Source organism: Myripristis murdjan, chromosome 6, assembly GCF_902150065.1.
Source record: "Myripristis murdjan chromosome 6, fMyrMur1.1, whole genome shotgun sequence".
Classification (NCBI taxonomy): domain Eukaryota; kingdom Metazoa; phylum Chordata; class Actinopteri; order Holocentriformes; family Holocentridae; genus Myripristis; species Myripristis murdjan.
The window spans coordinates 17,482,648-17,505,026 of record NC_043985.1 but is presented as its reverse complement, the minus strand read 5'-3'; the positions used below and the strand labels follow the sequence as shown (position 1 = coordinate 17,505,026).

At 41.6% G+C, this 22,379-nt stretch overlaps 2 protein-coding genes across 4 annotated transcripts; one reads left to right on the top strand and one right to left on the bottom strand.

The window, feature by feature from the left end:
- Positions 1-1,909: 1,909 nt before the first annotated feature.
- Positions 1,910-22,261, top strand: gas2a (growth arrest-specific 2a). Of its 3 annotated transcripts, XM_030053842.1 has the most exons (9): positions 1,910-1,921; positions 5,206-5,267; positions 9,072-9,233; positions 11,595-11,725; positions 14,887-15,031; positions 17,222-17,285; positions 17,400-17,604; positions 17,728-17,835; positions 20,583-22,261. In XM_030053842.1, the coding sequence occupies exons 3-9, from the start codon at positions 9,089-9,091 to the stop codon at positions 20,790-20,792; spliced, it is 1,008 nt and encodes a 335-aa protein (XP_029909702.1). In that variant the 5' UTR covers positions 1,910-1,921; positions 5,206-5,267; positions 9,072-9,088; the 3' UTR covers positions 20,793-22,261. The 3 variants fall into 3 exon arrangements, with proteins under 3 accessions (XP_029909702.1, XP_029909703.1, XP_029909701.1); XM_030053843.1 differs by lacking the exon at positions 1,910-1,921 and having other exon boundaries at positions 5,092-5,267; positions 14,890-15,031; XM_030053841.1 differs by lacking the exon at positions 1,910-1,921 and having other exon boundaries at positions 5,092-5,267.
- On the bottom strand, positions 2,837-4,472 carry fancf (FA complementation group F). The gene has a single exon (XM_030053840.1). It carries the CDS (start codon positions 4,145-4,147, stop codon positions 3,125-3,127), a length of 1,023 nt encoding a protein of 340 aa, XP_029909700.1. The 5' UTR covers positions 4,148-4,472; the 3' UTR covers positions 2,837-3,124.
- Positions 22,262-22,379: the final 118 nt, after the last annotated feature.

Sequence of the window (22,379 nt, the reverse complement as noted above, 5' to 3'; positions counted from 1 at the left end):
TGTTTCTGCAACTACAGCACCTCACTGAATAGTCTGACGGTGCAGTTTTAGAGTGGGACACCCTGGAGAAGATGATGTGGATTTTTTCCCCCCTCACTTTCTTCATGCTGCATCAACATTTCATGATTCACTAAACGCAACGCTGCACTTCCCATATAATACATACAACATTGTGCTTTTCCTTATAGCTTCACTACAACAACTGGAATCAAAATAACAGCTCTTTTTCTTTTGACACAAAAGCATGCACAATAGCCCTGGCCACTGAGGATGGGGAGCCGCGTGGGACACAGGTGTGTGTGTGGAGGGCCCTCCCTGCCATAGTGATCTGTCACCGAGGCCAGACAGGATCCAGGCTGGAGCGGCTTAGGCACGTGCCGAGGGAGGGCTCTACACCCCCTCGCCCCCAACCCCACCCCGCTCCTCTGAGGACTCCCTATTCACACCACCAGATGGGGGCTGGCTCTGAGTTTTAATGAAAACTACCCTTCACCACCCCCCCACCCCCTGCAGTTTGCATCCACATACAGACAGAGAGCAAAACATTTAGGAAGTTAATGTTTAAAATTGTTAAGTCAATTCTACAATCAGCCACTCAGTTGCCTCACTTTGAGGATATGATTTATGAAACAGTAATGTTTCGCATTATTTTAAATGTTTTTTTTTTGTTTGTTTGTTTTTTTGGTCCAAAAGACCAAACCTGTTTTATTAAAATTGTATTAACATATTTTTTCCACTGTTTAACTGGTTTGGAGAACATATTTGGCTATAGGCATCAATCATTTAAACTGGATTAGTGGTCGATAATAAAGGACTGGGTCAGCCTTCTGCCATCTGAAGTGTGACAATACATCAACCCTGTAATTTTATCATGCAGGTTAAGAGTAGTGGGCAATTTGTGCAAATTTATCAGGCGAGATGATGGGTGAGTAAATAGTTCTTCTCTGTCTGAGGCGGATGGAATAATTTGTGGTAACAAGTCGACCCCATTCCCCTTAATCACACCCACAAATTGCTCTCTGTAAAAGTGTGACAATACTGAATTGGACTCATGGCTAAATAACACGACTCACTCCTGTAGGGAAAAAAAAAAATCAATCCTTGGAATGATTATATTTCCTATAGTGTTTTTTTTCCCCTTCTGGTGTCAATTGTCACACATGTGGGTAATTATCCTGCATAAAAACCATCTAACTCATGTTCTCAGATGCTATAGACCGATCATTGCAGAGTGCAAATTTGGGGTGTTTTGCCTTGTTTTTAGGCTTCTGACAGTGGATCTAAGAGAGTACTAACACACTTGAATCATCTCCATGACTGCCAGCCTTCTTCCAAACACGTGACTCTGTGAAAATGGGGTGAGAACAAAAACACATAGAAGAAGAAAAAAAAAAAAAACTGGATGCCAGTCCTAAAACTTATGCCAGTGTGCTCTGCTAGGTTTCAGCAGCAGCCTGGCCTCATGTAACCATTCAAAAGCCTTATTATTTTAATCAGTAAAACCATATGTTCCTATAGCTGTCTTTTCAAAAATGCATTTATATTTTGACATTTTTTCACAGCCTCGGATACCTGTGTGAACAGAAAAGAGTTTACATGAACCCAGTGTAAATTCGTATTAGATGAATGACCATACATTTATAGCTTAGCAGCAGATGAGGCCTGTTTAAGCACTGTTTTCCTCCAGCCTGATGCATATGTTCTTCATTGGTTGGAAATAAATTGGTTGTGTACATGCCGGTCCTTACTCACTGACCCTTGTCAGCCTCCATGTGAATTGCTTTCATGGTGTGTTAAACGAGCCATGGCCATGTTGGTGTCCCCCCCCAGCATACACACACGCACACACACACACACACACACACACACACACACACACACACACACACACACACACACACACACACACACAGGGTGGCTGGTGCTGTAATCCGCTGTCTGGCAGTGTTATGTCACACACCAGCTATTGTGCCAGCTTTGATTGAAGACGCCAGATCTGACTAATTGATCCCTCAGCCGCAGAGGTGCTCAAATTCATGGATGAGGCTTCAGATGTGTGAACTCGCAATCAAGTCACATGACTGACTCAGAGCCAATCAGATGCTTAGATTCACACCCAGTGTGGCTTTGTGCTGACAGATGGTGTGTGAAAAAGACAAATTTATTATAGGGTGTGCAGTCGAAAAACGGATAAAATAGATTTCACAAATCTTTTGCTTCCTTTGCTTTTTGCCATTTTGTTAACTGTCTCTAAAAGCAATTTTACAAAACAAACTACCAGATTGTGTGTTGTAAGACTAATTTGGGTTTGTAAGACAATTAAAACGCAAATGTATAGAGTTCTTTAAAGAATTTTATCCTAATCATCTCTAAGATTACCTCCAAATCCATAATATTCCTGCCTTATGTAGAACTACAGTAATGATTTTTCATGACATTATTTACATGGACCTCCTGGTGAACTTACAATGGCTCCTTTTCATGGCTCTTCTATAGTAATTTGATGCTAAGATGGAATTTATGATGCTGCCATGTATCCCCAGAGACTACCGTAAACTATTCACTGCCTGGCAGTTACTTTCAATTTAATTCAGTCCAGTTATGCCACTGATTGACAGCATGTGATGTTACCATCTGTCCAAACCCTGAGTTGTTTAGTTTAATAAATGTCACAACACATGCATCTAAAGAAAATCCAATAGATAGATGTATAGCTCAGCCTTTAGAAAGTTTTTTTAGGCACATTTCCATAAAATATAGGTCAAGGCACAAATGATCTATAAAATGACCTTTTTTAAGGTAAGCATCCACACACACACACACACACACACACACAGGTGTTTTAATATACATATATAATTTTTTTCTCCCTGTGTTGTCTTGTTTTCTACAAATGCATTTCAGAATTACAACCATGTTGCAATTATATTTCACAAGTACAAAGCAAAGAGTACAACAGAGAGAAGAAACCTGTGTGGCCTGACTGGATGGCATCCAACTTTTGCAGTTTTCACTGGAAAAACCTACTGCTGTCTAATGCTGCCATACTATCAAAAATAAGAAAACTTTCTGAAAGAATCGTTTTGGCCCTTATCAAGCTCTGGCATAATCTCAAAGTTGTGATTCACATTTTCATCTCTAACAGGAGATCTCCCCACACACTCAGTCCTCTGACATCAAAGTTTCCATCAGAAACCTTCAAAACATGTAGTTCTCTTTCTACATTTTCTCTCATCGAGGGGCAGGCCTCAATCAAGGCCAGGAAATGCTCAGTCAGCTTCTTGAAGGACACCTCGGTGTTTGTGCTGCAGGTCTGAACCCATTCACCTTCGTTTACATCATACTCCATATCTGAAGCCCACTTTTTCAGCACATCGCAGTACGCAACGCTGAATTTCATGTTCTCCCTGGCAAGCTCTAGCAAAAGTCCAGTGGGCAACGTGGAGCACAAGTTCTGCATGAGGCCGTGCTTCTGCTGGAGCCAGTTCAAGAGGAAATCCTCTGAGACATTCCCTGCAGCTGTGTTTTTTCCTGCCAGTAGAGCAGCTGCGACGACCAAACACACTTTCTCCTCTGTTCCTTCACAGTTTTGGAGGACAGCGTCAAGGAAGTGCTCTGCTTTCCTGGTGTCCTGACGCAGCATTGCATCCAGCCTCTCCATCAGCATCAGGCCTTGCAGCTCAGCATCAGCACCGGCGCCAGGAGCGGAGGTGGGCCCCACGTTTAGGGCACTCAGCACTTTACACGCCGACTTACACTCAATGAGCTGCGTGCAGAGGCCGGTAGCATCGCTTTCATTAGTGTTCAAAGGAGCGTCCAAAAGCAGTTTAATGACAGAGCTCGGCAGTACTGGGTTGTTCAATAACCTGACCAGCAACAAATCTTGACACCGCGCAAACTCTGAGAATGAGACTTCCGTGTAGCCCCGGAAGACGGATCGTAAACTTTCGTTTGAGAGCTGCAGTTGTTTGTCCATCACATCCCTTACCGCAGGGTTGGTGTGAAACCGTGAAAACAGCTGCTCACAGTACCGGGCCCACTGAAAGGCCCTCTGGACGGCCTGTCTGTCCCACTGCTCCACGGCACCGCTCTGAGCCACGGCTAGCAGCTCCGCGGTGCTCGCCAAGTTTTTCACCACCGCCTCCATGTGGCGCTCTCTGCGTTCACAAGAGTTCAAACATGGCGTCCCTGTGCTGCATTGGTCGCTTAAAAGTAAACAAAATAAATAAAACTCTCAAATAAACGTCCTATTCTGCCCAAACTGTACGAAATAAAAGCGCCCGTAGGAAAGCGAGTGAGCTAGTTTAGCATCAAGTCAGCCAACCAGAAAAACAGGACTTCCGGTTACACGCTTCAAAATAAAACCCTAATTGATAGAAATGTATTGGAGTATTTTTTTTACCAATGAATGGTTACAAACTGATAATAAAGCATACACATGAGAAACAGGCTTTAATAAATCAAAATATAGCAGTGGTTCTGGCTATTCTCTCCGCTCGTGTATCTCTGGTGCAGAAGATGGGCGCATGCGCGGTGTGTTCTCAAGTCAGCCAACTTATTTTCCTTCAAAATAAATCGAATGACGCGCTAGAGTTTCTTATCACAAATTGTCACTCACATGCACCGAGTTTACTCACACACATACACACAACCCAGGTCAGTTTATATTATCCAGTCTCATGCGGCGTGAGGACATTATAGTATCCTTAATTGTAATTTTGATTGTATGTTTAATGAAAGGTGGCTTTTCTGAATCTGTCAGTGATTTTTGTTGATATGGTGCGTGTTGCCTCGTGATGCTCACTGCAACCGGGGGTTGAACCGCCTTTATTTACCACTTCATCACCGTTTAACATGCAGACAATCAGTAAACGACATAGGGTTGTAGACTGCACAGCAGTATACTAAAACAGTGGTTTGGCAGAGGCAAATTCTATCAAATGGATTAGTAAAATCCATGAAATGACTCCATGAAAGCGGGTTGGCTTGCTGAGTGAAGACTTGGGACAGCACGCAGTGGAGAGAGGAGGGAGGCACCGGCAGGAGGATCAAACTTCCCTCCCAGCAGCAGCGTGTGCACTGAGATCTTGGACTGTGCAAATGCGCAGTGAGAGCCGCTGTCTCCGTCCACATTGGTTCATTGTTTTGGGCGCTTAACCTGCGGGCCGGTGCACCGCTGTGAAAAGCATGAATATTGGGATCCAGGAGTTCAGAGGACGAGCGAAAGGAAGGTGCGCACCAAGGACACCGAGGAGCTGAACCGCAGGGTGAGCGCAAGAAGCTGTCTGTGGTGCACATATGCAAGAGATTGGCACTGTTTTTTTGTTATCAAACATTTGAGTGTCCTCATACATTCTCTGTTTCGGGGAGGTGGGGGTGCAAATTATTCTAACATCTTATTTTATAGCCCCTCGAACTCCTCGCCGTCCTGCGTGCTTTGACACATGAGTGCTTCAGTCTGATGTGTATTTCGTATTTCACTTAGACAAAAGTTTGAACCTTACTCATTGTTATTCTCTGGTAATCCGTTTTTAAAACCTCTTTAGGCCTATTTGTGTTTTTAACAACAACAACAAAAAAGTTTTATTCCAGTCGACACCCACTCAACCCATTTAATTAATGCATTTGACTCTTCCTCCCCAAATTCACAGAGTTTAGTCAAATTTAGGTTTTAGTGGGTTGAGCTGGCTTTCAGTCACAACACGTCAGGCATTGTTCTTTGATCTTATTTCCAGTGGGGTGAAATAACTGCTGCGGCTTGTTTTATTTGGGACTGTTGAAAATAAGCGGACAGCTTTGAAATGTTATTGTACTTGTAAATTAAATGCTTTGCCTTGCATTTTGAGGGCTGTGATGGCCAATAGCAACATGTGTCACTGTAGGCCGCCTCTATAGCCTTAAGATGGCCTAAAACACGTCTTCTGCACAAAATGCAACCAGGGAACCAAATGATCTGTATGGCACAGTAAATAGTCTATAATATGTTAATCAGTCAATAATGCTGACACACTATCTAGCTGAAATAGAGTTTGTTGAGAGTGCAGATGTTTACAAGATAGGGATTTTGCATTTGAGGCCTACTATTATTATGTCACAATTTATTTAGACCAGAGTAATTTATTATCTTATCATAGCACAGGATGCATGACTTTCCATATGTGCACAAATAAACATGCAATCACATTACTGTGTCAGTGTTACAGGAATGTGTGGTACGATACCATGGATGTATAAACATGCACAATCAGTTCAGTTCTATAGAGCTACTGTATACAAGACTATGGTTAATTGTGTGAGATCATATTGATGAAATGGCTTTTTTTTCAGTTACTTTAACCATGCAAACTTTGTATCCCATTGTCCACTGGCCACTAAGATTGATACCTGAATCTACCACTCATCAATGTACTTACCAGGAGTATAAACATGTTGAGTTCAAACCCCCTCCTGGACTGGGCAAGTCAGCCTCCAGATCGGTTTACCATTGTGGAGGCGAGAGGAATGAAGGGCAGCGAGGGTTAGAGGGACAGAGTGTCTCTTGTATTTTCTAATTGGTGTTACTCAGCAATAGAAATTCCCATCCATAATCGTCTCCTGGAGTGACCTGGAGCCAGCTGCGGTATGTTATGACTGTCTTAGTAAGGATTACAAAGAAGACTTGGCATGCTTTTAGAGTGAGAGTGTGTATATTTGAATATAATTTGCAAAATTAACATCTATAGATAAAGCAAAAGTTTTAGGGGATGAGGCGCATTCCAGAGTGGAGCTGGTTGGTCAGAACCAGACTCTCTGTGTTTTTTTGCCCCGTGGGTGAAGAGGTCAGGCTGCAGCATGGTGACATGAAAGAGATAGGTGCAACCTCAACTGGTTGCTTCTTTAAAGCAAGAAGGACCTAATAGGATGTTTATGGATAATTATGTATGGTTGTGAATTAAAGTAAGACTAAGACATATTCTATCGATACTCTGATGGGGAACTCTGTCAATGCAGGGATAAACAATCCATAAAAATATGTCTGAAAAACCATAAATAAACAAATCTGAAGAATGCATTTTCATCAGCAGAGCTTCTAAAGGCTAGAGAAAAGGCAGTGCTGTGTTGACTATTGACAGATATGATATCAAATAAATGACAGTAATCAACAATTTATGCAGTCACTTAAATTTCCTGTTTTAAACCATAACATGAGTGAATGGGGCTTGTTTTGCAAGTTACGTCGGGAGCTTGTCCCAGTGCCCTTGTTCTGTCTGTCCGGCCTGCACCACAGCGGACATGGGAATGTAGCACCTGCATGTCACTGCTGAGCTCCAGTGTGCAGGGTGTGTAGACAATGAGGAGCTGTTGTCTTAAGGGAGATAAGATGACCTTGGCTGACATTAAGGTCCTGATGTCCGGTGTTGCTCCATGGTGTGATTTGGTTACAGCCAATGCCAGAAGGACCTTGAAATGTTATACAGCTGTAAAGGTCAGATTCTTCACATTGTGTCACACTCCCTCAGTATTCAGAGAAAATTTTCAGCCATCATACACCGTGAACTAATTGCTCATTGCAGCTTCTCATGCGTGTTTGAATAAGGCGTTCTTGCAATTTGCATTAAATATGCTATTGCTATTTGCCTCCTGTGAGGGATGCTCTGCAAGAACAAGCCCGACTGTACATAAAACTATTTAAATTTAATCAGACTTCATGGTTATATATAAGCAATATATTACTCAAGTTTTTTAATTCAACATGGCCCAGACAATGATAACGTATCATATTGAGATAAATAAGGAAAGAAGGATACAGTGGCGTCAGGGAGAGTAAATCATAGCTTTTCAATATGATTCACGTTTTATAGAGGCCTAAATGACAGATGAAATTGTAATCAGGGTAAAAGTCATCTCTTTTCTTCAATAGTCTGTATCATTGGGAAATTGATAGGTCATGTAGTGAAAATGTAATTGTGTGTGTTGGAAACGCATAACTTACATGGTAACAGGACACATAAGAATGGACACTGCCCCCACCATCCTGGAACTCAGATTTTAGTGGGAAAGATTGTTTAATCCATTCCTCTGTGGTCGTAAACCACGTTTTAAAAAACAAAGCACTCTGAAAAGAATATTAGCCCATTTAAACAGTCTCCACAGTCAGTCATAACCTCTGGAGTAATGTGACTCTTGGGAAAAATCAGCACTATTCGAATGATGCCATTATCCATTATGGGGCCTTGAGATTGTCTCCTCCATGTCTGTATAGCATACAGTCTTTACAAACAATCACCATGTCATTATATGCTTTAAAAAATTAACCCTCCACCCTTCAACTGTGAAAATAAACTGCTGAGTTGTTGACGTTTTTCTTTTGAGCCAGCTCAGGCATTACATCTGGTACACAGTAGTTTTATCAGTTACTCACTCTTCTCTGCAGCAAGTCTTTTAATGGAGTGTCACTTGAGTGAAATGTTTTTCACATTATAGCTCATACAGTTGAGTGTTTGGCAAAGCATACACTTGGGGAAGATCATGAGCAACTATTCATTCACTGAATGACTTCACTTGTTGCTCTGCATATTGATGCCAAATGGTGTCTCTCTGTCATGTTGGATGATGGCGACGGCTGGTGATGGTTGATTGGATTGGCTCGGGTGGTTGTGGTTTAGGCTTTATTATAGATAGCACGGCAGTCTTAATCAGCTCTCTGTCATCTCCAGAGTTTGTCAAATAGACTTCCTACTGGATTAATCTGGGCGGTATAAAAGGGGCTGTTGTGAGTGGGAGAGAGGAGTAGGATCGAGGCTGTCAGGGTCCCTAGAATGTTCCATGTCATTAGGTTCACTGTAAACCACACCAGGACACGGCCAGGACTTGGCCAGGAGGACAATAGTACTCTGATCCCTCTCATGTACCCCCACTACCCCCCACCCCTTCTAGAAAATAGTTAGGCCTGACAATACATTATCATTGAAGAAAAACTGCTTATTTTGATCAATTTAGGTCATAAATGATGGCCCAGAAATTTAATTGTGCATACAAAGTGTACATGCTGTCCATTCCTCATATGTGTGTATTGTTCTCCCCTTCCTCAGGCCATTGATAGGGAACCATGTGCAGCTCCCTGAGCCCGAAGCAGCCCAGTGGCCCCGGCCTGACAGACATGCAGCAGTACAACCAGTGGCTTGCCAGTCGGCATGAAGCCAGCCTGTTGCCCATGAAGGAAGACCTGGCCCTGTGGCTCACGAATATTCTCGGTAAGCTCCACTCTAGACGATACACAACAATATACTTTTCACTATCCATGCCGGTAATACTCCCTTTCTAAATATTTGCACTTCGCACATAAATCTGGAATTTCTGTCAATGGGAACGTTTTAGGCAAAGGCAGCAGAGTTCAGGGTTATATGACAGCATACGAGACAGCTGACTTCTGTAGGTGTAGTCCAAACAGCAATAATGTTCTTGATTTACAATGCTGAAAGCAGGCCTACATCCTGTTGAAATGTTTACTTTGACCATGGGCACTGAGTTGTTATTTCACCATCATTTGTTTGACACCGAAGTCAAAAGAAAGTTCGAGCGCTATCCTGTTTATCATTAACAATGCCGCCTTTGGAAATTCAAAACATTTTCTCTCCAGGTTTTTGTTGGTTTGGCACCAGTGTCCTGTTGGAATTTGTTAATACTCATATCAGTCAGTCAGGAATAGAATAATTTCTCTCATAATCATGTGCAAGATTTTTCAAATATTTCTATTTCTTATTCTTGCAAGCATAATATCTTATGACAGTAAGTGGATAGGCTTTTCTCCCATTGCACTGACATTACTAATAAATGCAAGTGGCCACTGCTGATTTATTTGAAACACAAACACTGGATAAAAAATATTTTAATGTTCTATAATGGAGCTTGGTTAGTGATCAATAAATTTGGCATGAAAAATCCCAATCTTTTCCTTTCCAAAGAACAATTTCCATATCTCTAACATTAGTTGAACTGGTTTTGCTGTTGTGAAGGTATACTCAGGGGGCTGGGATCAATCTGAAACTCATTTAAAGTTTCACTTTCACATGCACACCCGCAGACTTGCTTTAACTGAATAATGGGCATCATTAACAATGCTGAATTAATGCACAGGCAGTAGTAAGGAAGGAGCAGCGCAGGGAGCATCAGCAGAAGCTCTGTACAAGGTTGCTATTGCATAATAAATCACTTTGCAGTGAAGTCATTTAGCAGTGCATATGAGTCATTCCACAAATGCATGAAGCATTCCGTTGAGCTGATTTGAATTCATAGACTTAAACTAACCCAATTCCTGATTGTGTATGACTAAAGCTCCATGATATGTTTTCAATTAACATGTGATTGGCTTGCTATCACTACCTCCCTCTCTTCATATCTCTGTCAGTCTGTCTGTTTGTATTGGAGCCAGCTGAGGCAGAAACCAGTGGTCTGCCAGAGGGAGGAGGATCAGAGACAAAAAGAAAACAGAAGCACCAGCACATTGTTAATGTAGCCATGTGTTACCACTGAATACACAATACCAAACCAGTGAGTTTGTCAAAGCCATTTTGCCTGCAATCTAAAAATTTGAAAGCTCCTTTTCGATTTAAAAAAAAAAAAAAATTGTAGGTGAATTTGTGCGACTAGTAGTTTATTGTATCTTTAAATGCTAGGAATGAAGGCGTCATCCGCCTTGCAGGGTTTACTATTGCAGATGGGAGGAGCAGTGCCTGTGTGCTGAGGGAGGAATAAGGATGAGTCTGCTGATTGAGTGGGAGGTGGATGCTTGGTTATACCGATGACTCATATTGTTGTTTTGTTGGGAGAATAAAGGGAATGAGCAATTTAAATGGCTGAATATTGACTTTAAATGTTTCTTTCGGAGAGCTTTCCTCACACTCATACTCTCCCTCTTACTTTCCTCATACAGTGAAATGCACGGGATAGAATGAGCATAAAGATGGGAGCTTACTGAGTATTTCTCAAGCTTTCAATCTCTCCTTTCTGGGCTCAATTACAACATTTGGAACTCATTAAACCTTGAACCCCCCAGCCCCCTCCACCTATAAGAAACAGAAACGGGATGAAAAAAAACTCTCTCCAGTTTCTTTCCACAGACACCCCCCTGCCACCACCCCTATTTCACAATGATCTAACTGAGAAAGAATGGTCGTCTGGAAGTCTGTCAACTGGACACCACATGTTGATCACCAATCTATCTCTGCAAGTGTGTGGGATAATAAAGCCTTACCGTGCATAATTGGACATTCGCTTTACATCTGACTTCGTCTTTGTTACCCCATGGTGTACTATCAGAAAAAAACTCCAGCTCTTTCCAGCCATGCGTCATAATATATGAACATTTGGCTGCTGCAGAGCGCTGAACCCAATAGCAGAAGCCAAGCTCATTCAAACAAGGTATTTCTCTCAGTCTTAGGCAACAGTCCATGAAGTTCAGTTCAGATAGGTAATGGATTGGAGAAAATGTTTGATTTCATTATATTATGATATGCATATTGTTTCTTGTGTTTTTATTATTTCTGAATCATGCAGTATCTACCTTATTGCCAGATTGGTTTCTCCCCTTTTTTTTTTACCTGTTTCCTGCTCAGGCCTGGAAATCACAGCTGAGAGCTTCATGGATCGCTTAGACAATGGCTTCCTGTTGTGCCAGCTGGCTGAGACACTACAGGAGAAGTTCAGGCAGAGCAGTGGAGACCTGCCTGCCCTTGGCAACAGCAAGGTACTGAGAAATCCGACGATTACAGTAGTCTGGTGTGATAATGATTACAGTGACAACACCAATCTGTGAATGTCATTTTTGCTGTTTTTATGGACTAGCTTCCACTCTGAATGATTTGACAGAGGATTGTTTCTGAGAAGGGAAACATCATTTAGGCACTTACTATGATTAAATCAGAATGACTGACAATCCTATCACACTCTCAACTATTTTAATGATTCTCCTGTTTGATAGAATGGGAAGCTCATAAAATTTAAGATATATTTTGTGTTTCCAATTTGTTTTGATAGTATCTAATTCTGAAGTCCTTGGTTTCATATTTGACTATATCTATTGTCACATAAATCATCCCTTAAGGCAGAAGGATGGGGTTATAGTTCCTGAATATGATGCTTTGTATGAACCAACAGTACTGATAGAATCTCTGCCAAATATTAACTAGGTAAATTCATGCATTGGCCTAAGTCCCAGCATTAACTTTCTTTGTCTTTATAAAATTAATAAAAACTACCCTCTTAAAATGCCTCCACCAGTCTCAAAGAAATATCACCATAATACTCCATTATAATCTTTGGAGGAAAGGCACATTGAAAAACAAACCAAAAACACAAAATAATAATTGCATAACCTAATTGAAAGATTGCCATGTGTCTCTTTAGCATCATGTTCAGTTCTCATCTGTGCCTGAAATCTGATTTGTAGATTGGGTCTGTCATCTCGCCAAGGGTTAGAGGCAGCGGTAAAAGATGGTGGCATGTAGCCTGCTTCAGTCAGGAAGGCACAATAAAATAAAAAAAATATATAAAAAAAATAATAAAATAAGCTGGCAAGGATATATTTACTCATGAAGTCATGCAATCTCCCATGAGAGTTGACAGAACAACTTTGAATGCTCATTTCTAGGCACTTTGACTGAAGGTTTGATGAATTTTGTGAGATTAAGCAGAACCTTGCAAATGGGTACTTACCTGTAATTCAGCCTAAGTAAACATTGCAAATGTGTATTTTATGCAGGGTCAGTGCCCAAGAAAACAAACAGGTTAGGGGGCAAATCCTCAGATCCTCCCGTATCAGTTTCAATGCCGCTGCATGTTTTGACTCCAAGCCATGTTTTGGTTTCTACCGGACTCACCTTAAAAGTGAAAGGCAATGAAAAGAATACTTTACTTTATTGCCATTTTTTATGTACACATATATGTATTAGTCCTTGGAAATGCTATAGGGTCCCAGCACTGAGCAATCGTGATGAAGTCCTTGCAGGAGAGGAAGCAAAAGACTCTTTTGTTAGGTCTTTAGTGGGAGTTGTTCATGTTTGCACTGAAGCATTACTTCACTGATGGTGGTGGGTCTCCTGATCCCAATGTGAGTGTGGCAGCAAAGATGTGTGGAAATACTTGAGGTCAATGGCTGTGGGACTGGAGAGGATCTACCGAAATAGAGGAGTCTATTGATTGAAGAGGCCAAGGGAAAGGGAGCAGAGGAGTCCTCAGACAGATAGGAGCCTCAGAAAATGGTGTGAAGCTGCTTGTTTGAAGGAGTGTGTGGTCTGCCATGACCTGCATCTGAGTGACCTGCCTCGGGACGTATTAATGCTCTGACCTCCTGCAGGCGGACATGTTTTTTGGCTAATGGCTAGTGGTCATGTTTTTGAACAGGCTTCAAAATCAAACAAAAGTTGCAGTGTGGTTTCCCAAAGCACATGATTTATTATTTTTTGTCCATGTTGTATCATCTTACGGCTCTCATTAAGAACTTTCAGTGTAATGAGCTATAAAAGACTGATCATATCTCCATGCTTGATGTAGTCTACCTCTTCTTTAGGGCATTTCTGTTCTACAATTTCATGTCAAATGACTTGTCTTCTCAGCTTATCGTGCAATTGTGGCTAAAAATAGCTGTATGCTGTTAAAATCACCACATTAAAGAGAGCATTCGGTTTGCTTTCAAGTCCCATCATAAGTTGATTCGGTGTGCAGAGAGCGGGGTTAAGTGATTCCAGCAGAGAGAAATAATAAATCACGCTCTGCAGATTCTGTGTCTCACACATCCTCCCACATGTTTACATCAATCAAGATCAATCACAGATGAAGAAAGACAATATTTTTTTCTCTCCATATTATTGCCATGTGCCAAGTTAAATAGGAACACTACAATAACTTCAAATTTATTTCCACAAGGCAATAAATAATTATTAAAAATGTTAATAAGTTCCAGTGGTATGAATCACCTTGCTAATGTGCAGGTACAGGTGTGAGGGTAGAGGTGGCTCTTGAATGTGCAGTATGTTTACATCAATCATAAGGTTTATAATTTTCCTGAGTGAAAGAGAACCAAAGAGATTTCTGACCGTCATAGATTTTTCAAGCAAAATACTTCCATATGCTTTCATTTTATTGCTGGCATTGTTGGTTTCCATCCATTTAAATCAAATGTTTTCCAAAGACTCTGCAAGCTCTGTGCAATTGATAGACATGTTAAGGTACAGGTAATTCAGCAAGCCACAGCAGAATGTCATGCTAATTGTTTGACCAAATGATATGTGGCGTTGTGGGCTACATTATTTCACTAGGAATGCAAAGTAATTCAATAACAGAAACGATTCCAGAAAAGGCAGGAGAGTCTGGAAAGAAAGGAAAAATCCCCACAAAAGCCTGCATATTTCCAACATGACCTCATTGCACCTTTCTCATAGCACAGACGCACATATCCTGTATAAAACCACAGCAAGGCACATAAATCTCTCAGAGCAGACCGTGTGGGGGCTGAAACCCATAAGCATGTCATTTGATCCCCAAATCATATAAGGCCTGGTGAAGTAGCCCTGGTTTCTCTTAACCCGCCATCTCCCATATTGATCTGTGAACGGAAAAGGTTCTTGATCCTGTGCTGAAACCAGAGCCGAGCCAAGTAGATGGAGGAGGAATCGTGTAGATCGTGTATGGCTCTGCGTTTTGATGTAAAACTCTGGGGATCGGGCTGGACCACTCACATTTAGTGGACTTGGTTGCCTTTTTTTTTTTTTCTTTGTCAAACACCAAGTAAAAGCTCATAGTCAGATGGGATGGATTTCAGTTAATGTCATAGTATGAGTTGTATTGATTATTGGAAGTTATGTGTCTATATTGACATTAAGATATTTACTAACCTTTCTGTGACTTCAGCAGGCTATTCCTTATCGGAGGATACCGTGCCGGCAAAGCGCTCCCTCTGGCTCTTTTTTCGCCCGAGACAACACAGCGAACTTCCTGGCCTGGTGTCGTGAGGTCGGGGTCGGAGACACCTGTTTGTTTGAGTCAGAGGGCTTAGGTGAGTGTCCATTTGTTGCTGTGATACTGAAATTATTTGGTGATAATACACTGGCTTGTTACTTTGAATAACATTGCAGAACGCTACGAGACTTCCACGGGGATTTCTTCTGAGATTTCCGCCATAAACATCAGTGTGCTAGAAAATCAGGATGAGGGCAAACAGGCTGGTTTCACAAACAAGCAGGTTTCGATTTCCTTGCTGAGATATGGCATTGTGGGCTTTCAGCTGGCACTGGTGCTGCCGGGGAAATGGGCTCAGATTTCCATCTCTTTTATCTGTGTGAACGGCCTGATTATACAGGTAGAGGATTAGTTGCACTATCCCTGACTCGATGCTTCCCTCATCCTCCCGCCTGTGGCCCAGATGACTCGTATCCCCATGCGCTGCTTCAGCTCCTCTGACATTCACACAATACTCACAAGGAGAGCAGTGTGCTGAGAGGGCGCTCTGGCAGTGTGGCTCTACCTGACGAAAGGGACGTGTGCATCTTGAACAGTGCGTTCTCTGCTCAAAATGTGTGGAGCAAAACAAAGGGAGCACAGACAGTAGCGTGTGAGTTAGTGGGAAAGTAGGCCAACCTTATGCAAATGTTTTCCTCAGCATACAGTAGGGACATTTTGCTCTATTCCACATTTGTGTTCCACTGTCTGATCTAATACGAGGATTGTCATCATTTGGGTGTAATTTAAATGACATTTAAATTCTGATATGACTGGTATGTGTCTGATCTAAAATACCGTCTACACAGACAGATAGACAACAAATGACCCTGCCAGTAATAAAATATCTAGAATGTTTGTGCATTCTCCTAATTCCTGAGTAATGGTTAGTCGACCATCACTGAGGCATTCAGAAATACAAAATATGTGAGTCATCTTACTTTGAAGGCCACGTTACACAGATTTCAAACTTACAGTGTAGCTGCAGGAGGCAATTTACAGGAATTTGTCTTTACTTTTTTGTTCCATGTATCCACATTTGCAATCCACACTGAACTTTTCCACTTTGTCAATAAGCATTTCTGTTAAGGTTAATGCCTCAAAAGTTGACTCATGTTTGCAGCGACACAATGAAATGGCATCTGTAATCTGAGAGCTGCTGCTGTCATTTGGGTAGAAATGAAAAAGATTTAAAGGTGCACTATGTAAAATTGATGTAAGTGAGGACACTTTGGACTCAGGTGACAAAAATAAGATGGAATAAACTGTTAATTCATCAGTGATCTTGATAAGAACCATGTAGACTCACTCATCAAATTACATTCTGGTCTCATATTTTTGGGCAGTTGAGTGCAAAATAAGTTGAATTTTGTCAGTTCAGGGTCTTGACTTCTATGCCGACCCAAAGCACCTTAATTTTTAAAACTTTTTTTCATATAAACTAATTGTGATAGCTTCCTTGATATTTCCTGTCCTTGTCAGTCTTCCCAGTTTAGTTCAGTTTACTTCAGCAACCACATCATAACAAAATACAGTTGCACTTGAACAGTCATCAAGGATAGCACCGTAAAGCTAAAAATGTATTTCCATTGTGGTCCTTGATGTCAAGAGGAGCTTAGAGCCTCTCAGGTCCATAGTAAACCGTCTCTTCATGTATCACACAACATATCGTTTTATATATTATATGTGGTGACATCAAGAACTACACGAGTGTCAGTCAAATGCAGTGGATCTAATTGTGATACAAATTGTTTCATCATTGTTTTAGAAAACAACAGCTGACACCCGTCTTCTTTCTTTTTCTTATCTCCTTTCTCTGGATGGATTTATCAGTTCAGCAGTAGATGTAACAACATCAGGTTTGCTATCATATAATGCATATCCTGTCTATAATGCATGGTGTGATGTGTCACATGTATTGTACGTGTCCTATCCACTCTCACTTTCCAGTCTGACATTGGGTGAGGTTAGGATTAACTGTTAAAGGCTAAATACACATACCAGGTCTGAATAACACTGATTTTCATTCGATCTGGGCCAAAGCAGGATTGCAGCGGAGCAGAGCATTTGGATGCATGAAGTTCATGAGTTCATTTTTTTTTTTTTTAATGTGTATCGTTGTCAGTTCATGCTGTCATACCAGTGCCTTTTCCATCACGCAGCCACTCACGCTCACTCATAACCACTGACATGTTATGTGTACCATACTATCTGAAGTCCTGGTCTGAGGCTCTATCTCTACTTGTAGTTCTTCACAAGCAGCCTCGGGAAGTGTGCCTCTGTCTTTTAGAGTTGGGAAGGATAGCATCTCGGTAAGGTCCTGTTTTTGATCTTGTCCTTTATCATTTAACAATGTTATTCTTTGTTATATTAGGATGACTCTAAAGTGAATGGCATGATTCTTCATTATTCTTTCTTTGCTTTAGGTACAAAGTGGAGCCGCCAGGGCTTATAAAATTGGAGAAAGAGATTGAGCAGGAAGAGAAAGCACCTCTACCTCCCCCATCACCTGTTTCTCCAGCCCCACCCCTCTCTCCATCCCCATCCCCATCCTCGTCTCCTTCCCCATCCCCCTCTCCCACCAAATGCATATCTAGCAAGAAGAGCACAGGGAAGCTGCTAGATGATGCTGTAAGTAAGCAGTTCTCACCTAGTTATGCTTCCTCAGTGAAACTGTGAAGTCACCAGACATTGTATAGGCCTGACTGATTATGCATTCAGTATGTATCACGTATATGTTTATGTGTCTTTCAGGTTAGACATATTGCTGACGATCCTCCCTGCAGGTGTCCAAATAAATTCTGTGTAGAAAGGCAATCACAGGGTCGATACCGTGTTGGGGAGAAGATGCTCTTCATCCGGGTGGGTAAAACATAAGATCTTTATATTATATGACACTCAATACAATGATTTGGCTTTTAGCATATGCCATTACAGGTGGGGTGAAAATACATCTGAGCCAAGTGTGGACACTTTACCTCCTTGTTTATATGACTAACAGATTACGTTGTAACACAGGGAAAGAGATAAATAATGTATTTGCATGCACAAAAATAAGATGAGCTTTGGTTAACCCATTTTCACCCACTGAGTTGACTTTTGAGTCGTGGCCTGGATTCAGTTTGGTGCCAGCAGTAATAAGATTTCACATCTCAGTGCAAACCCCTCTCCATACAGAACCCATTCACACCACATATGGCAGTCTGTTGATATTTGAGACTGGCTTCGGGATGAAAGTCATCCATTGTTTCTGGAGAGAGCACCATTGCTGTGAGGTCTCATTTACTGGTAATGGTATTCCAACAATGTCCATCTTCTGCCAGCCATAATGTGGTCCACTGGCTACAAAGGGAAAATAATGTCCTCAGATTTCCATATGGTTTGATGACCAAGTAATTACGACTTGGAAAATATTTAACTGTGCTATATCTCCTAATGCTGGGCATTGCATTAATCACAACTTAGAACCACCTTGAATCCATTAGTCCAGGGAACCTTACTTTACTTTCTCTGAATGGAGGGACAAAGGGTATTGGAGAGAGATAAATGGAGGCTAATACAGATTAGTGAGGTAGCATGTATACCCTTGGGATTCTGGTTACCTGGCAACCCACAACCAAGATTCACACCTCTGGGAATGTGAATCATGTGGACGTTATGTTTAGGATGTGCAGACATGGAAAAGAGAACTCGCTCTTGGATGTCCTCTGCTGTAGGGCCTCTATATTACAGCCACAAATCTCAAACTAGCATAAGCCTGGGAGAAAAAAATAGTTTTAAAATACATACTGAGCGCAATGAAACACCAAATTCCAAGCTATATGTCTTCCCAGCCAGAGGCACTTTGTAATTCAAATAATGTAATATTTATCGTTTTTGACTGCCTTTCAAAGACCGAATGTTCCAGTCTTCAGCGCGTTGCTGGGCAACCAAGGACAAATGGTGAGAAGCTCGCTATCTTGGGCTGTTGCCGCCTGTTGTGTATTGTCTACAGTGTATTACATGTGTCTACAGCATATGCATGAGGTGCACCGTTTTCAAGTGTTAACCCCCACCCCCCCGATTCCACCCTGCATCTCAGCCAGTGCTCTTCACAGGGGAAGATGCTTTAATTAAAATTCCTCAAGCGGTTTTACCACCAAGCAGCTGCTTCCCTGAAAAGGCGTGAATACAGTAAGGCAAGTCACTGTCTGTGGGCAGCCGTGGAGTGTGGGGAACAGCGGCATGCAGTACATTCAAGAGCCTGGAGTCTATTCCGCACTCTGTACAGGCTGTGTGTAAAGGCTGGGAGGCTGACCTTCTCAGTTCCTAGAATAAATGAGATAGTTGTACCTGCAACAAAGGGGCATAGTAACATCACACTGTTTGTGAGAAATGCTGGCGCAGCTCAGCCCCGAGCCACCGTCCTTCTCTGGGGTGCCGTGGAGGGAGTGAACTCCAGCAAGGGCCTTGTCCCATAGCAGCATGATTGAAACCCTCTCCACCACCCAGGCCCATTAAGTCCACAGTCACAGAGCCTGGGGGCCTGGTGTTGGTGATTGGAAGCAGTGCCCTGCCAATGCCCCCTAGATTGATTCTTTTAAGAGGCTTATAAATGTTGCATGTTATGCTGCTGCGGGGCAGAAAGCTTCATATCTGGCCAGAGTGAGGTGACAACCTGAGAAGCCAATGTACCCTTTTTCTCAAACTATTAACTTTGAGATCTGTCAGAATCATTTTGACAGTTTTGTTTCTACTTACCAGCTATAATGTCTTAACAGTCTTTGCAATAAGCCGTTTGTTTTATGTTTCTGTTGAATACACCAGTAAATAAACTTGTTTTATTAGAGATGTAACGGCGTGTTAATAGAGGAGGGGGTTGTTGATAAGCCTTTGTAGTTCAGCAGACATGTTTACACACAGGGCCTCAGGGGAATGCAAATGGGTGAGCTGCCAATATACCATAGCCTTTTATTTCTTCTTCTATTTATCGTTATAGGCGATGTTGCCATGGTACCCGACCCTGAGAATGTAGCAGGTCGTATGATTTTGAAGCAAATGATGCGATTTGAAAGTAGTTGTTACAGTAAGCAGTGCTGCGGTCTAAAAATCCAACCCATTGCATAAAATGTTTGGTCAACCAGTGAAAATAATATCTTAAGTTTGGTGCTTAGCAGTTGAATACTTGCATACTGTTGTTATGATGACATCACAATAGAAAAACAGTATCACTAAATCCTTGTGCATGCATTTTGACTACATTTGTGCAGTGCAGGCGGTGGGTATCATTCACAAACTTGCCAGGTTATCCGTGGGATCAAACAGTGGAATGACTCTATCAGACTGGTGTTGTCTGGTGCCTGGTGTTGTTGCCTACTCTACATGGCATTAGGCGGCGAGGAGATGGAGAAAGCTATCCTCCTGGGGCATCAGTCAGTCAGAGGGCAACATCAGTGAACAGGATCCGACATCTAAGCCATGCTTAGGTGTTCATTCATCAGCTTCTGCTTTAGACTTAAAGCCTCAATCAAGGAAATGACATTCTGTAGAGGTGGGAGGGCCCAGCACCTGAAGTGGCTCTATAATCCTCTTTTCTGTCCTGGTTTCCTGTGTCCTTTCTGCCTTTATAGATGCTGCACAACAAGCATGTGATGGTGCGCGTTGGTGGAGGTTGGGAGACGTTTGAGAGCTACTTGCTGAAACATGACCCGTGCCGCATGCTCCAAATCTCCCGAGTGGAAGGCAAGACGTCCCCTGTCAGCAGCAAGTCGCCCAACATTAAGGACCTCACGCCTGACAGCTACCTGGTGGTGGCGGCTCACTACCGCAGCAAAAAGTGAAGACTCATAAATGTGCATATAAAAGAATGGAGAGGATTATTTCTCGCTGTTGTTTCCTCTAATGTCTGTTCATATACACCAAATGGCTGCAGACACAACAGCATCCATGGAAGTTAAGCACACTTTTGTAATGGTGACGCTTTAGCCTGCATTTTCAGTCCAAGAGAATTCATGCAAAAGGGTGTTTGTGATCATATTAAGCCTTGGATGAATACTGATAGGCCCTTAATTTTATATAGTGTAGCAGAACTGTCGAATAAAAAAGCTTTGACAGCTGTGTTAATCGTCAGTGATGTAATAAGTTAACTGGGTGTGAAGGTGTGAAGTTGTACATTTCCTTTAGGTAATTGTTCCATCCACTAACTGTATTTAAGGCAATATTTCATTTTGGTAGAACATTTTACCTTTTGGCAAACATGCCTCCAGAGACATTCAAGAACAGGTAGCAGCGATAAGGATGTACTCACTAAGGCATGATATTAGCTATGCGTTGTTAATTGAGATAAAAGTGGAATTGCTTTTGCTGCATTTGTGTGTGTTTATAGTAAAACTAGCTCTTCCACATTAAAGTATGCAAGTGGTAGTGATTTCAGGTCACTTGAGAACCCAGCAGTCGTGAACTATTTATGGATTCCTAAATGTGTGTGTGCTAAAAGTGAAAATGTACCAAAATGATATATAACTTCACTATTATTGCATATGCCATTTTGTGGATGCTGTTATCCAAAATGCCTTACAGTACCATGAGTTTTGTCTTGGTGACTCCAGTGAAAGTATCAACAATCAGCATTCGTCATTGGAAACCTTATCACCTAAAGAAATGTATCAAACGAAAGCTTTATGGTCAGTCCCTCTTTATGGCCCAAACCTCTGTTGAAACACAGGGCGGCCTCTGTATTTTTGTACGTAGCTACACACTACTATCTCCCCTCTGGAGTCCAACGCTGGTTATGAGTCAGTGCAGTTTTACAAGATATTTCTTAGTAGGCTAATGAGAACAGTAGCAATGCTTGAACTGTTTACATATTGAATAATAACTATTCTATGCAATGCATTTTTGTACTATCAACATTTTTATTGATGATTAATTATGAAGGATAACTCTTGTTTTGTGTTATTTCTGTTGAAAAAGAAGTGAACCTGTACATGCGCAGTTAAGGTTGAAGAATATTGATTTATGATTGATCATGGATCCTGGGGCCTGTATGCTTCTGCAGATTCATTTGTTGTACATTACTGCCCTCTAGAGGTAAAAATAATGAACTTTGTCCATGGAAATTTTACATCTAAGTCCAAAGTTTGGACTTAGATGTAAAATGTGATCAATGTGATCAATGACTATGATAAGAAAGTACCTCATGGGTTAGTATGTACTTTGAATAGATCATTTTTTTTTTGTTTGTTTGTTTTATTATTATTTCTTGATCTAAAATTATTTCAATAAATTCTCAAATCCAACATCCTCTCAACTAAGCCAAAGAATCTTTTCTTTACATTTAGCAAGTTGGCCTGGATCTCCTACATAGCGTGCCTTTAGTTACACAAAAATCTCCTGAAAAGAGCCATTCTGCTGCCCTTCAGCCACCA